Source organism: Mustelus asterias, chromosome 1 (assembly GCF_964213995.1).
Source record: "Mustelus asterias chromosome 1, sMusAst1.hap1.1, whole genome shotgun sequence".
Classification (NCBI taxonomy): Eukaryota; Metazoa; Chordata; class Chondrichthyes; order Carcharhiniformes; family Triakidae; genus Mustelus; species Mustelus asterias.
Genome location: NC_135801.1, coordinates 132,191,598 through 132,204,997, shown reverse-complemented (window position 1 = coordinate 132,204,997; position 13,400 = coordinate 132,191,598). Strand labels below are relative to the sequence as shown.

Sequence of the window (13,400 nt, the reverse complement as noted above, 5' to 3'; positions counted from 1 at the left end):
ACTTCCTCCTCATCTCTGCCATGAATGGTCTACCCTGTATCCTCAGACTGTGACCCCTGGTTCTGGACACCACCACCATCAGGAACATCCTCTAGTTCTGTATGAATTTTATAGCTTTCTATGAGATTCCACCCCTTCTCATTCTTCTGAACTTCAGTGAATACAACCCTAACCAACTCAATCTCACCTCATACATCAGTCCTGCCATCCCAGGAATCAGTCTGGTAAACCTCTGCATTCTGTCTCGAGCAAGAACACCCTTCCTCAGATAAGGAGACCAAAATTGCACACAACATTCCAGGTGTGGCCTCACCATGGCTCTGTATAATCAAGCCGTCCCTGCTCCTGTAGTCAAATCCTCTCGCTATGAAAGCCAACATCGCATTTGCCCTTTTTTTAAAAACTGCCTGTGCACCTGCATGCTTACCTTCTTTGGCTGGTGTAATAGGACACTAAGGTTCCAGTCATAGAATTACAGAATCCCTACAGTGTAGAAGTAGGCCATTCGGCCCATCGAGCCTGAACCAACAATCCCACCCAGACCCTATCCCCGTAACTCCATGTATTTAACATGCTAGTCCCCGACAGGAAAGGGCTAATTTTATATGGCCATTCGACCTAACCTGCATACTTTTGGACTAGTGGGAGGAAATTGGAGCATTCAGAGGAAAGCAACGCAGACACGGGGAGATCGTGGAAACGCCACACAGACAGTGACTCGAGGCCAGAATTGAACCCGGGTCCCTGGCGCTGTGAGGCAGCAATGCTAACCACTGTGCCACCCAATCTTCACCCATATACCTCATCCTTCACCCATGTGCCCCATCTTTCACTCATATACCCCAATGTTCCATTGCACATTCCCCCTCTCCTAATTTATGGCAATTCAAATAGTAATTGGCCTTCCCGTTTTTGCTGCCAAAGTGGAGAACCTCTCATTTATCCAAATTATACTGCATCTGCCATTCATTCGCCCAGTCAATTTTTCCAAATCAAACTGAAGGATTTCTGCATTCTCCTCACAGCAAACCCTCCCACCCAACTTTTGTGCCCTCTGCAAATTTAGAGATATTACATTTAATGACCTCATCTAAATCATTAGGTCACGAGTCACTGCCTACCATTTTGAAAAAGACCCATCTATTCCTCCTCTTTCCTGTCTGCCAACCAGTGTCTATCAGTCTCAATACACTATCCCCAATTCCATGTGCTTTAATTTTACTTGCTAATCTCTTATTTGGGACTTAATTGAAAGGTTTTTGAAAGTCCAAATAAGCACTTGCTGCCCCTCATCAACTCTATTAGTTACATCCTTGAAGAAGTCCGGTAGATCAGAGAAGTATGATTTCCCTTTCATAAGTCCATGCTGACTCTGTTCAATCCTGCCACTGTTTTCCAAGTGTTTTGCTAGAAAATCTCGGATAATGGATTCTAGAATTTTCCCCACTACTGACATCAGGTCGATTGGTCCACAATTCCCTGTTTTCTCTCTACCTCTCTTTTAAATAATGGGGTTACATTAGCTACCCTCTAATCTCTTCCAGAGTCTATAGAATCTTGGAAGATGACCACCAATGCATCTACTATTTCTCGGACCACTTCCTTAAGTACCTTAGGATGTAGATCATCAGGCCCTGGGGATTTTGTCGGCATTCAATCCCATCATTTCCCCAACACCATTTCTTGACTAATACTGATCTTTTTCTGTTCCTCCCTCACTAAATCACGTCTTCCCCAACATTTCTAGTATCTTATTTCTGTCCTCCTTTGTGCAGACAGAACCGTAGTATGCATTCCGTTGGTCAGCCATTTCTTTGTTCCCTATTATAAATTCCCCAGTTTCTGACTGTAAGTGACCTACACTTGTCTTCAATCTTTTTCACCTCATTCATCCTAAAGACAAATCCATGTTAACTTAGATGTTGTCTGGGCTGAAAAGTTTCAAATTTGAAGGGTTTTAGTTATGAAGAGAGAATGGGTAGACTGGGGTTGCTTTTCTTGAAGCAGAGGAGACTAGGGGGAGGGGGGGGTGGAAATATGATTGAGATGTATAAAATTATACGGGACATAGATAGAGTAGGAAGAAACCGTTCCCTTGGTGGAGGGATCAATGACTAGGATGCATAGATTTAAGAGGGGCAGAAGTGAAGAAAACTTTTCCACCAAAAGGGTGGTGAGAATCTGGAAATCTCTGCCTCAAAGAGTGGTGGAGGTGGACAAGCTCATAACATTTAAGTATTTAGAGGTGCACTTGTGAAGCGAAGACTTACAAGGTTATGAGCCAAGTGCTGGAGAATGGGTTTAAGGATGCTTTGTCTTGGACTGGCGCAGACGTGATGAGCTAAAGGGCCTTTTAGTGCACTGTGTACCTCTATGGAAGTGTCTGAACAGTGACAGCCAACAAGACGAAGGAAACGGAGAAAACCTTCTGATTGCAATAATGTGAAGGAGCTTGCCTGGTTGAACTGAAACAGCCAATTCTAACAACTGGTAGAAATACAGTTGAACTCTTATTTAAACTATCCGGCTGCATGACTTAATTTCACCAATGGTCACGTCACTAGTTTGAAACAGTCGAAAACTAAATGATCTTTTGTTCTGCAACATCTTTGAATACATGATATAGAATACTGCTTCAACTAACAGTTAATAGTGTTCTGAACAACCTGATGCTGAAAGGTTCTTCCTCCTTTGCCAGTGACAGTCAGATTGATTTCTTCTTCCTCTTCCAAATACTGTTGGCAATATTCAGAATCTTTTTCCAAAATGTAGCCTGTCGCTTCTACCACATCTTCCATATGGAAAACCTGTACATAAAATTGGAGGTGGAAATTTAAAAGACAGACAGTTGCTCTACATCATGAAACTAAATTTAACTGGTATCTACAATAGTTCAGAAAATATCAATAAGTCCACAAAATAATTAATAGCAAAAACATCCCATCCCTAAAAATATGGAATAATAGGTTTGTCAGATTACACAAGTGCATGACACAAATTTGCATAAAAGCAAATCCTTAAATACAAAAAGTATAAAATAGGATATAGGAGGTTTTTTTTTAAATACTGGAAAGATTCTAGTGGTCAAATTGAAATTTGACCTGACATGAATGTTGGAGTAAGAGACATTAGACTTGTTACATTAAAAGAATATAAATGATAGATAAAACAGAGGTAACATTGTGCACACTGAAGCAATATTCTCTTTGTGATGATTCAAGTGCACACGAGTTGTCAAATTTTCACACCAACATGACACTTTAAAAATGAACTTTGATACAATTAAAATCATCAATTAGAAAGCAGTTGAAACAAACAATTTGATTTAAGAATAGCCATTGACCAAAAGTTATGCAAGGACTAGCAAGGTAAAAGGCTAGCAAAACCGTGGTAACAGTTATTGCAGCTAGTTCCTAGAACCAAATGGCTGTTACCAGGATCAGCTCGAAATGGATGTGATTTGCTGACTATTGCAGTTTATTTCCCTTGTGTCTGGTCAGGCTTTTGATCGCATTTCCATGCAGATGATTACAATGGTGTTGATTAAAGTTCAGTTCATTTCATATTTTTTGCATCGTGTCCTGAAAGATTTATGTCCCTTACACACATTTTAATTGCAAACTGAGGTAAATTTATAGGAATCATTTTTTACATCTGTGCAAGCATTAAACTGGTAATGCATATGCTCCTGAGAAAGTTAGCACAAACTTTGCATGTGCAGTAAGGTTTAGTTGTCCACTATTTTACCCAGCATCACAAATGTTACGTGGCATCTACTTTGTGCATACATCCGACACAGAATCCCTACAGTGCAAAAGGAGGCCATTCGGTCCATCAAGTCTGCACCAATTCTCCGAAAGAGCATCCCACCCAGGCCCTATCCCCATAACACCGCAGTTTCCCTTCTAGTCTATACATCTTGGGACATTAAGGGGCAATTTAGCATAGCCATCCCACCTAACCTGCACATCTTTGGACTGATCAAAAATATGGCAAAGTTGTTTTCATTCAAAATGAATAGCTCTGTATCTTCAGAGAATTGTACAAGTTCATAAACTTTTAGCATTTATGAGATTAATATTGAATGTACAATCTGATGCTTGAATTTGCGGGTATTTAAGAGATGGTGACGTGGATGTTTATAAAGTACAAGATAAAGGAAGTTGCTTGAGAGATGAATCAATGATTCTCAGCTAATGATCTCAGATGAGATAGGTACTTGAAATCACCATCACTGGAGGAACACATGCCATGGTGTCCTTTGGTTAGATATTTATTTGATGTGCGATTCTACAGAGGAAAGCTTGATCTTAACAATTCATGTCACAGTTCCATAAGGCATTCTATCAGCATTGAGTGTTTTTGGAAGAAATTATTATTGTATGTCACTCACAGACACCAAGTAATGAATGTTATATAACACAAGTTGCGTTAATCATGAATAAATATCTTTTTGCTGTTTCCTATTATTGAGTTGAAGAAGAATTTTTTAAAACTCTTGCGGATTGGCTTTAATGAATTTGAACTTGGATCATCTTTAACACAATACTGTTTCCCAGTTTTGTGTCAACATTCATAAAAGTGAAACCTTATGTTTTCATTCTTCATCCTCACCTCTACTGAGTAAATTCTTCCAGGGATATTGATAACGGGACAATGTCCAAAGTACTTAGCAAACTTATCACTGTCCACAGTTGCACTCATCAAAATTAGGTTTAGATTGGAACGCTTTTGCATCAACTCCTTTAAGATGACTAGCAGAAAATCTGACTGCACACTTCTCTCGTGAACCTGCAACATAAAGGGACAATCAGGAAATGTGCTTCAAAAACAGGTTGAACCAATTAATTTTGATCTAAGACTTATAGTTAAAGCATACATGACAATGCTATGCAACAGTGGAAAACCAAAAATTAACAGGTGAACAGAGAATTCTTCTAAATTGTTAATTAATCTCCTCCAGCTAAGAAATCAAAGCTGCAACCGGTTTTGAAAAGTTAGCTAATTGGGCATGTTGCAAGTGCACATTGTCAGCGTATCAAGTGAATGACAGCAACATGTGGTATAGGACTGTACCAAGTTCTATCACTTAGTTGTAAATTTTGGAATTCAAAATTTGCACCTAACCCACACAAACTGCTCCAATCATCATAGCATTGTGCATTTTATTACTCAGGACCAAGTACAGCCAAGTCTACTTACCTCATCCACAATGACATGAGACACACTGGTAAGAAGCGCATCTTGCTGCAGTTTCCGGAGAAGAACACCAGTAGTACAATATAAAAGCCTGGACGTTTCTCCAACTCTTGTTTCCAGTCTGATTTGATAACCACAAAGAGAGTTCTGCAAATGGAGACATTCACCCAAATTACAGAAGCATGCTTCTTAGTAAGAAAACGATGTTCCAGATACGAGTAACTCATAGCACAAATCTAGCCTAAAAATTAAAAAACGTTGTGGAAGCTAATACCAAGTTTGGCTCCTCTCAAGACATCAACAATTTGCCGATCATTGATTCTCCTCAACTAATATTGCTCTATGGGAACCAACCAACCTGGCTAAAAATTTCCAGGACAAAATTCTGAAATGTGTCACCCTGTCCGGGCTTTGAAAAACAGAGGAGTAAAAAGCAAAGGATATTACTTAAATGCATCAGCATTCTAAAACACAACATTTTGGTCAGCCAGGCTGTACTTTTTACTTGGAGAGAGCCCCAAATGACAACTTTCTTTTAGAGTGTACAGGCATGTATTTAAAGGATTTCTACACAAGCACAGTGATCTTCTTGAAAAGCAGATTTTGTGCCTTTGTCAAGCAAGGGAAGTCTGAAAATAAAAACTACTAAAGGAGAGAACCAGATTATTTTCTGTCTTTACACCAACAAGTGGCAGGAAGGATTTAAAAAACTCAACAGGATTAGAATGGCAACACAACACAAGAATGAAATCATCGCAAAAGTTCCAACAATGACATGGGAGATTTAATAGGTTGAAATTTCTTATTTAATTGGTATGAGCTAGCTTTAATACTTCAACCCTATTCTTTGGAACTACAATACCTAACTCTGTCATCTATGAATGTAAAAGTCAAGAAGATTCGAAAGCCAAGTCCCCAACACTTTCCTCCAAGGACAATATGAAAACCTTGCCTCTTCTATTTTGTTCAGAGGCCCATACTTCGAGATTAGTCTCATGTAGAAAGTGGAGGATTTGAATTACTGGCACATATTTTGTGTAATAAAACTGAGGATTTACTTACATGGATGTATGATTTTTAATATGTTCAAACATGACCAATTCTATATTATAACCCTCTAATCAATTTATATTTCTCTTTGAATAAATTTCTTTTGAGTTTGCTATCTGAAACATCTAGTCTTGCCCTTGGGTTTAAGTCTCATTCAAACCTTAATGACTGGTGAATTGGGTTGATCCCAAATGGGCACCCATCCAAAGGTTATTGTACTGCTTTGAACTTTCCCTCTTGTTCCTTCTGAACTCCAAATACACTCCGTGACACATTGCGACATTGAAATCAAAACCACGGCAGTTTCAATGCAAGTACTAACTTACATGTGCAACTCCTAACATACTTTAGCCTTCAATTCCTCCTATCATTTTGAGCCCCAACATATCAGCACTTATCACAACTTGAATTTGGCTCATGACCTCTGCAGGCATGATGGACCTTCATTTTGGTTCCTCAATTAAAATGAGGAAAAAAATACAGGACTCCCAAAAATAGGGATGAGGATTTTTCTTTCTTCCAAATGACCCAATTCACCTCATAATTATGTTATAGCTTACTTTTCCTCCAGGACCTTCTTCACAACCAAGTTCCTCACAAACTCTTGTTGCCAGACTCACTGCTGAAATCCTTCGAGGTTGGGTACAAATAATATTGCATTTTGTAGTCTCACTCGATAGTAAATCTTCCAAAAGGAATTGGGGTATTTGAGTGCTCTTCCCACTGCCCGTTTCACCTGCAACAACCACAACTCGATGCCTTCTCAGAGTTTCAAGTATTTGCATTCTATGTTGAAAGACAGGTAACAGTTGCCTATCTTTTAAAAGTTTCTGAAATTTGTTGGAACTCTGCAAGTTTTTTAAAATAACCTTTGCTGAGTCCAAATTATCAGTCTTCTCTTTATCAATTGATAGGCCTTTAAATTCATCGTCAGTTATCAAATTCTCCCAGGAGTCTTCTGGATCTTCGGCTGTTGGTGAAATATAAGTGGATGGTTTCTGTTTTAATGCGTTTAACAGCCTAGTAATGAATTGTTCACGTGGTTTATTCCTTTCCATCTGCCTTTTATCCTTTTTCTCCTTTTCAGCTTCACTCCATTCAATCCATACTTGCCTATATGTAGGTGGGAGCAACTGATGTACTGCCTGAAATGTTTGGGAAAAAAAGGGCTAAAATCTCATGTATAGAATTTTGCATAGTTAAGAACATAGTAATCACATTCAAACTCTGAAGAGCTATTTTTAAAACTTAACAATTGATAGCTTCTAAACAGGTTTGTATTTTATTTCCATCATTTCACAATATGATACAATAGAAAACAGTCATACCTATTTTTGCATTTGTTTTGGGATAACAACTGGCCACTGGGTTAATACTGGGGAAAAAGTTGACAAAAATATTTGAACATCCTGTAAAAGAGGACAGATATTTCCACAAAATCGAAGGGAAAGTAACCCCGCACTGGTTTTGTGCTTTTCCATTATGGCTAGCTTCAGGATAACATCAGTAACCTGACAGAAAATTACCTTTTTGCCCTGGCAGAACACCACTGTTGTGGGAAAGTTACAGCAAAGGGAAGGAAGAGAATGCTTCACAAAATAATGGCCTGAAAATCCCAAACTAGGAAGAAAAATAAACTAATGTTCTTACTCCTGGCAGCTGCTCAGTGAGCATAACTAAGTGATCATGTGGCAATTTGGAGACATAATTTTTACTGTGCTCAATTTATTACACTTCTAAAGCTGAAGTAACTCATGTCAGCCTACAGAAGGACCTGAACAACAGTGTGTTGAATGACACGGACAAGTAATTCTTGGCAATGGTCATCCCAACAGGCCCAAATGCATCCTGCTAACCTGTAAAGGAACCACAACCAATGAGCTCCCCATGATCAACATTCAGGGAGTCATCATTAACCAGAAGCTTGACTGGACCAGCTTTATCAGCATTGTAAGACATATACAAGGCTAGATATTTTGTCATGTGGCTCATTTTCTGGCCCTTCAATACTTCTTAGACACATACAAGATTCATTTCAGGTGTATGAACAAGTACTCACCATTCACCTTGCTGAATGCAGTGGCAATAATACTAAAAGAAAATCTGCACTGCTTTGTCCTGGAAGATATGTGAAAAGACTAGTTAGAGTTATAAGGAGAGGCTGGATAGACTGGGACTTTTTTCCCTGGACCACAGGAGGCTTAAGGGCAATCTTAATAGAGGTCTATAAAATAATGCGGGGCATAGACAAGATAGATAGTCAATATTTTTTCCCAAACAGAGGGTGGTGAGTGCCTGGAACAAGCTGCCAGAGGAAGGAGAAGAGGCAGGTACAATTTTGTCTTTTAAAAAGCATTTAGACAGTTACATGGTTAGGATGGGTATAGAGGGATGTGGGCCAAATGCAGGCAATTGGGGTGAGCATAGTGTTAAAACTGGGCGGCATGGACAAGTTGGGCCGAAGGGCCTGTTTCCACGCAGTAAACCTCTATGACTCGCAAAGCTGTGTTTGTTCTCTTCAGAACTGTAAAGGTTAAGGAGAAATTGATGGAAACATTCAAAATTATGAGGGGTTTTATAAGACGAGGAGAAATTTTATCTACTGGTAGGAGGTCAGTAAACAGGACATAGATTTAAGATAATTGGCAAAACAACCAAAGGAGAAATTAGGGGTCTTTAATTTACACAATGACTGAGATGATCAGGAGGATGGTGGAAGCGGATTTAATACACGTCCACACTGCAACAGTTCAAGGTGGCTCACCTTGAACTGTTGCACCTCCTCATGACCATAAGACACAAGAGCAGAATTAGGCCACTTGGCCCATCGAGTCTGCTCCGCCATTCAATCATAGCTGATATTTTTCTCATCCCCATTCTCCTGCCTTTTCCCCATAACCCCTGATCCCCTTATTAATCAAGAACCTCTGTCTTAAAGAGACTCAATGACCTGGCCTCCACAGCCTTCTGCGGCAAAGAGTTCCACACATTCACCACACTCTGGCTGAAGAAATTCCTCCTCATCTGTTTTAAAGGATTGTCCCTTTACCCTGAGGTTGTGTCCTCTGGTTCTAGTTTTTCTTACTAGTGGAAACATTCTCTCCACATCCAATCTATCCAGGCCTCACAGTATCCTGCAAGTTTCAATAAGATCCCCCCCCATCCTTCTAAACTCCAACGAGTACAGACCAAGAGTTCTCAACTGTTCCTCATAGGACAAGCTCTTCATTCCAGGGATCATTCTTGTGAACCTCCTCTGGACCCTTTCCAAAGCCAGCAAATCCTTCCTTAGATATGGGGCCCAAAACTGCTCACAATACTCCAAATGGGTCCGACCAGAACCTTATACAGCCTCAGAAGTACGTCCCTGCTATTGTATTCTAGCTCTCTCAACATGAATGCTAACATTGCAAGAGCAATCAGAAATGGGCAACAAATGCTGACACAGCCAGCAACACACACACCCCATAAAAGAATAAGTTACTGAATCGACGGGAAACTGTTCAAGAATCATCTTGTCACCAAGATCCTGGAAAATGTGGGTCATTTTCCATATCTTGGGAGCCTGCTCTCGATGAAGATGGACATCTACAACAGCCAGATCAACCTTTGGCCAACTGAAGAAGAAGAGTATTTGAGAACCTGGACCTTAAACCAGAGAAGATGATAGCTTACTGAGCAGCAATGATTCTCACTCTCCTATATGCTTTGGAGATGTAGACACCCTACAGAAGGCACCTCAAAGCAGTCAACTAGTGCCACCAGCGATATCTTCCAAACTGGTGGCAACGCAGTCCAAAAGCAGCATCTATTCTAAAGCCAACATGTCCAGTATTAAGGCGCTAATCACTCAAAACTAACTCTGCGAGGAGGGACATGCCAGACACCAGAATCCCAAAGTAATTTTTCTACTCAGAAAATGGTGGTGGCAAGAGACCCCCATGATGACAGTAGAAACCTTTAGGGATATCCTCAAACATTCCTGCCAACTCACAAGATTCCCTGGATTGTGACCAACCAAAATGGAAAAGCTGCATTCAGGAAGAAATCAAACACAGGTGACTTCATCTGCAGCACAAAGAAGTGAACTTGAGGCGTGGAGAGAAGCCAAATCTCTAAAACTCTCATATGCCCAATCCTTCAGGCACCACCTGCCCCATTGGTGGCAGATTCTGCATTTTGCACATTGGACTCATCAGTCATCTCAAACTGTCTAAAAAATGGAATAAAAAGCAAAATGCTGTGGATTCTGGAGATCGGGAATAAAAACAAAAAGCGCTGAAAATACACAGTGGCTTCTGTGGAGAGAGAAAGAGTTAACATTCCGAAGTCCCATTCTGGGGGGGGGGGGGGGTTAATAAAGGCAGGTTTAATAAACAACCTCAAAATAAAAGCTCCCCGAGGAAACAGTGACCATAGTATAGTAGAATTTAGCATTTAGTTTGAAATTGAGTTCCTTGGATCAGAAACAAGTGTGCTAAACTTAAGGGTAATTATGAGGGTAAATTGACAAGTAATATAAAAACAAACAGCAAAAGTTTCTTTGAATACATAAAAAGAAAGAGCCTAAAGTGAACATGGGCCATGGGCCCCTTAGAGAATGAGACCGGGGAAATAATTATGGGGAATCAGGAATTGGCAGCAGAATGAAATAAATACTTTGCATCAGTTTTCATGGTAGAAGACATTAACAGCAATCCAGAAATACTAAATAATCAAGGGGCAAAAGATGGTGGGCGTGTGTGTAGAGAGAGAGAGAGAGAGGAGGAAATAAATATCACGAGAGAAAAAGTAACAAGGAAAATATTGGGGCTAAAGGCCAATCAGTCCCTTGGTTGTGATGGGTTGCAACTGAGGATATTAAAGGAAGTAGTTACAGAGATAGTAAGCGCACTGGGGTACGAGCGGTAATCTTCCAAGAATCCTTAAATTTGGGAAAAGTCCCAGAGGATTGGAAAACTGCCAACGTAACATCCTTAGACAAAAAAAAACAAGTAACTATAAGCTAAATTTGCAGATGACACTGAAATAAGTGGAAAGCAAGCTGCAATGAGGAAATAAATTCACAAATGGATATGGATAGGTTAGATGAATGGGCCAAAGTTTGGCAGGTGGAATTTGAAATGGAGAAGTGTGAGGTCATCCATTTTGGTTGAAGGATTAAAAAGGCAACAGTGTCTAAATGGAGAGAAACTTCAAAATGCTTCAGCACAGAGGGGTCTGGGTGCTCTCATGCATGAATCACAAAGTTAGCATGCACATGCAGCAGGGAATAAGGAAAACAAATGGAATTTTGGCACGCATTGCGAATGGAATAAAGTATAAAAGTAGGGAAGTGCTGTTGCAACTGTATAGGACATTGGTGAGACTATCCTCCCTGTCCTTAAGCACCTGAAGTACTGTGCACAGTTTTCATCCCCTTGAGGAAGGATGCAAATACATCAAAGGCGGTTCAGAGAAGGTTCACTAGATTGATTCTCGGGATGAGGGACTTATCTGATGAAGAGAGACTGAGCAGTGAGCAGTTTAGGCCTAGGCTCGGAGTTAAGAAGAATGAGAATAGATCTAATTCAAGTATATAAAATGCTAAAGAGGACTGGCAAAGTAGATGTAGAGTTATCCCTTGTTGGACATTCTAAAACAAGAGGCCATAGTTTCAGGCGAAGAGGTGGTACATTTAAAAGGGAAATGAGGAGTAATTACTTCACTCAAAGGGTCGTGAATCTGTCAAATTCTCTACCCCCAGATTACTGTGGACAGCAGAACACTAAAATTTGAGGAGATAGGTTTTTAATAAGTTTTCAATTAGTAGTGGGATGAAGGATTATTGCGGAGTGGGGCAGGAAGGTGGAGATGAAATCAGCCATGATTGTATTGAATAACAGAGCAGGTTCAAGGGGCTGAATTGCCTACCCCTGCTCCTAGTTCTTATATTCTCATCTGGCCTTGGGGAAAATGTTATAGAGTCCATTATAAAGGATGTAATAGCAGAGCATTTAGAAATACATAACATAATAAGCAAAGTCAGCACGACTTGAAAGGGGAAATCATGCCTGACAAATTTATTGCAATTCTTTGAGGTGGTAATGAGCAGGAAAGATAAAGAGAAACCATTAGATGTAATATACTTGGATTTCCAAAAAGCGCTCAATAAAAGGTACGCACAAAAGGCAGCTTTTAATAAAGGAAGAGCCCATGGTTTTGAGGGTAGTATATTAGCACGGCTGGAGGATTGGCTAGCTGATGGAAGATAGAGTTGGGATAAGAGGGAGCATTTGCAGAATGCAACCCGTAACTAGTGGAGTGCCATAGGGATCAGTGCTGGGGCCACAATTATTTACAACATATAATGAATGTACTATATGAATATGTAGTGAATGTATGAAAAGATTGCTCATGACAAAATAAAGGTGGGAAAGCAAGTGATGAAGAGTCTACAGACTGACATAGATTAAGGGAGAGGGCAAAAACTTGGCACATGGAATATAATGCAGGAGAATTTGAAGTCTTACTAAAACTATATAAGACACCAGTTAGACAAAGCCTGGTCCCCTTATCGAAGGAAAGATATACAGGCATTGGAGGCAATCAAAAAAGGTTCATGAGGTTGATCCCAAGTATGGAGGGTTTTTTTTTAAATGAGGAGAGGTTAACGAAGTCGGGCATGTACTCATTGAATTTAGAAGAATGAGAGGCGATCTTAAGACATATATTTTCAGTGGGCTTCACAGCAGATTTAGAGTGGATTGAGGAATAGCTTCTTCCACCCAGAGGGTGGTGGGAATCTGGAGCTCATTGCCCGAAAGGGTAATACCCCAAATGTGTGTAATTATTGCATCATGAGTGATACAATTAAGAGCAACATCATACCTCCATGCATACGTCTTGAGAAGAGCAAAAAGGAATGGGGAGGGAAGGGGAACCCAAGGGTACAAGTATAAACATACTATCCAGCAGCTATTCACTAACAATACTTGCTTCTACTGCCCGGCTGTGATTTTATATACAAGACAAAGCTTTGCCCTGCCACTAAGTTTCAAATATATCGAGAATATAGGGAGAGTTTCCTGACAGATGCAGGATATCTTAAGTCAAGAGTATATGGGCTCCAAATGACCCCTTGAGAAATTTGTAAACTATCTGAACATTGG

At 40.0% G+C, this 13,400-nt stretch overlaps 1 protein-coding gene across 4 annotated transcripts in view; it reads right to left on the bottom strand.

Moving 5' to 3' along the window:
• dhx29 (DEAH (Asp-Glu-Ala-His) box polypeptide 29) overlaps positions 1-13,400 on the bottom strand; it is an 89,265-nt gene that overhangs the window by 35,929 nt on the left and 39,936 nt on the right. For all 4 annotated transcript variants that reach the window (XM_078219204.1, XM_078219190.1, XM_078219197.1 and 1 more), the window contains exons 11-14: positions 6,810-7,394; positions 5,203-5,346; positions 4,615-4,791; positions 2,667-2,807 (exon numbers count right to left, since the gene is read on the bottom strand). In XM_078219204.1, coding sequence (XP_078075330.1) covers positions 2,667-2,807; positions 4,615-4,791; positions 5,203-5,346; positions 6,810-7,394 — 1,047 coding nt within the window. The remainder of the gene's footprint in view (positions 1-2,666; positions 2,808-4,614; positions 4,792-5,202; positions 5,347-6,809; positions 7,395-13,400) is intronic.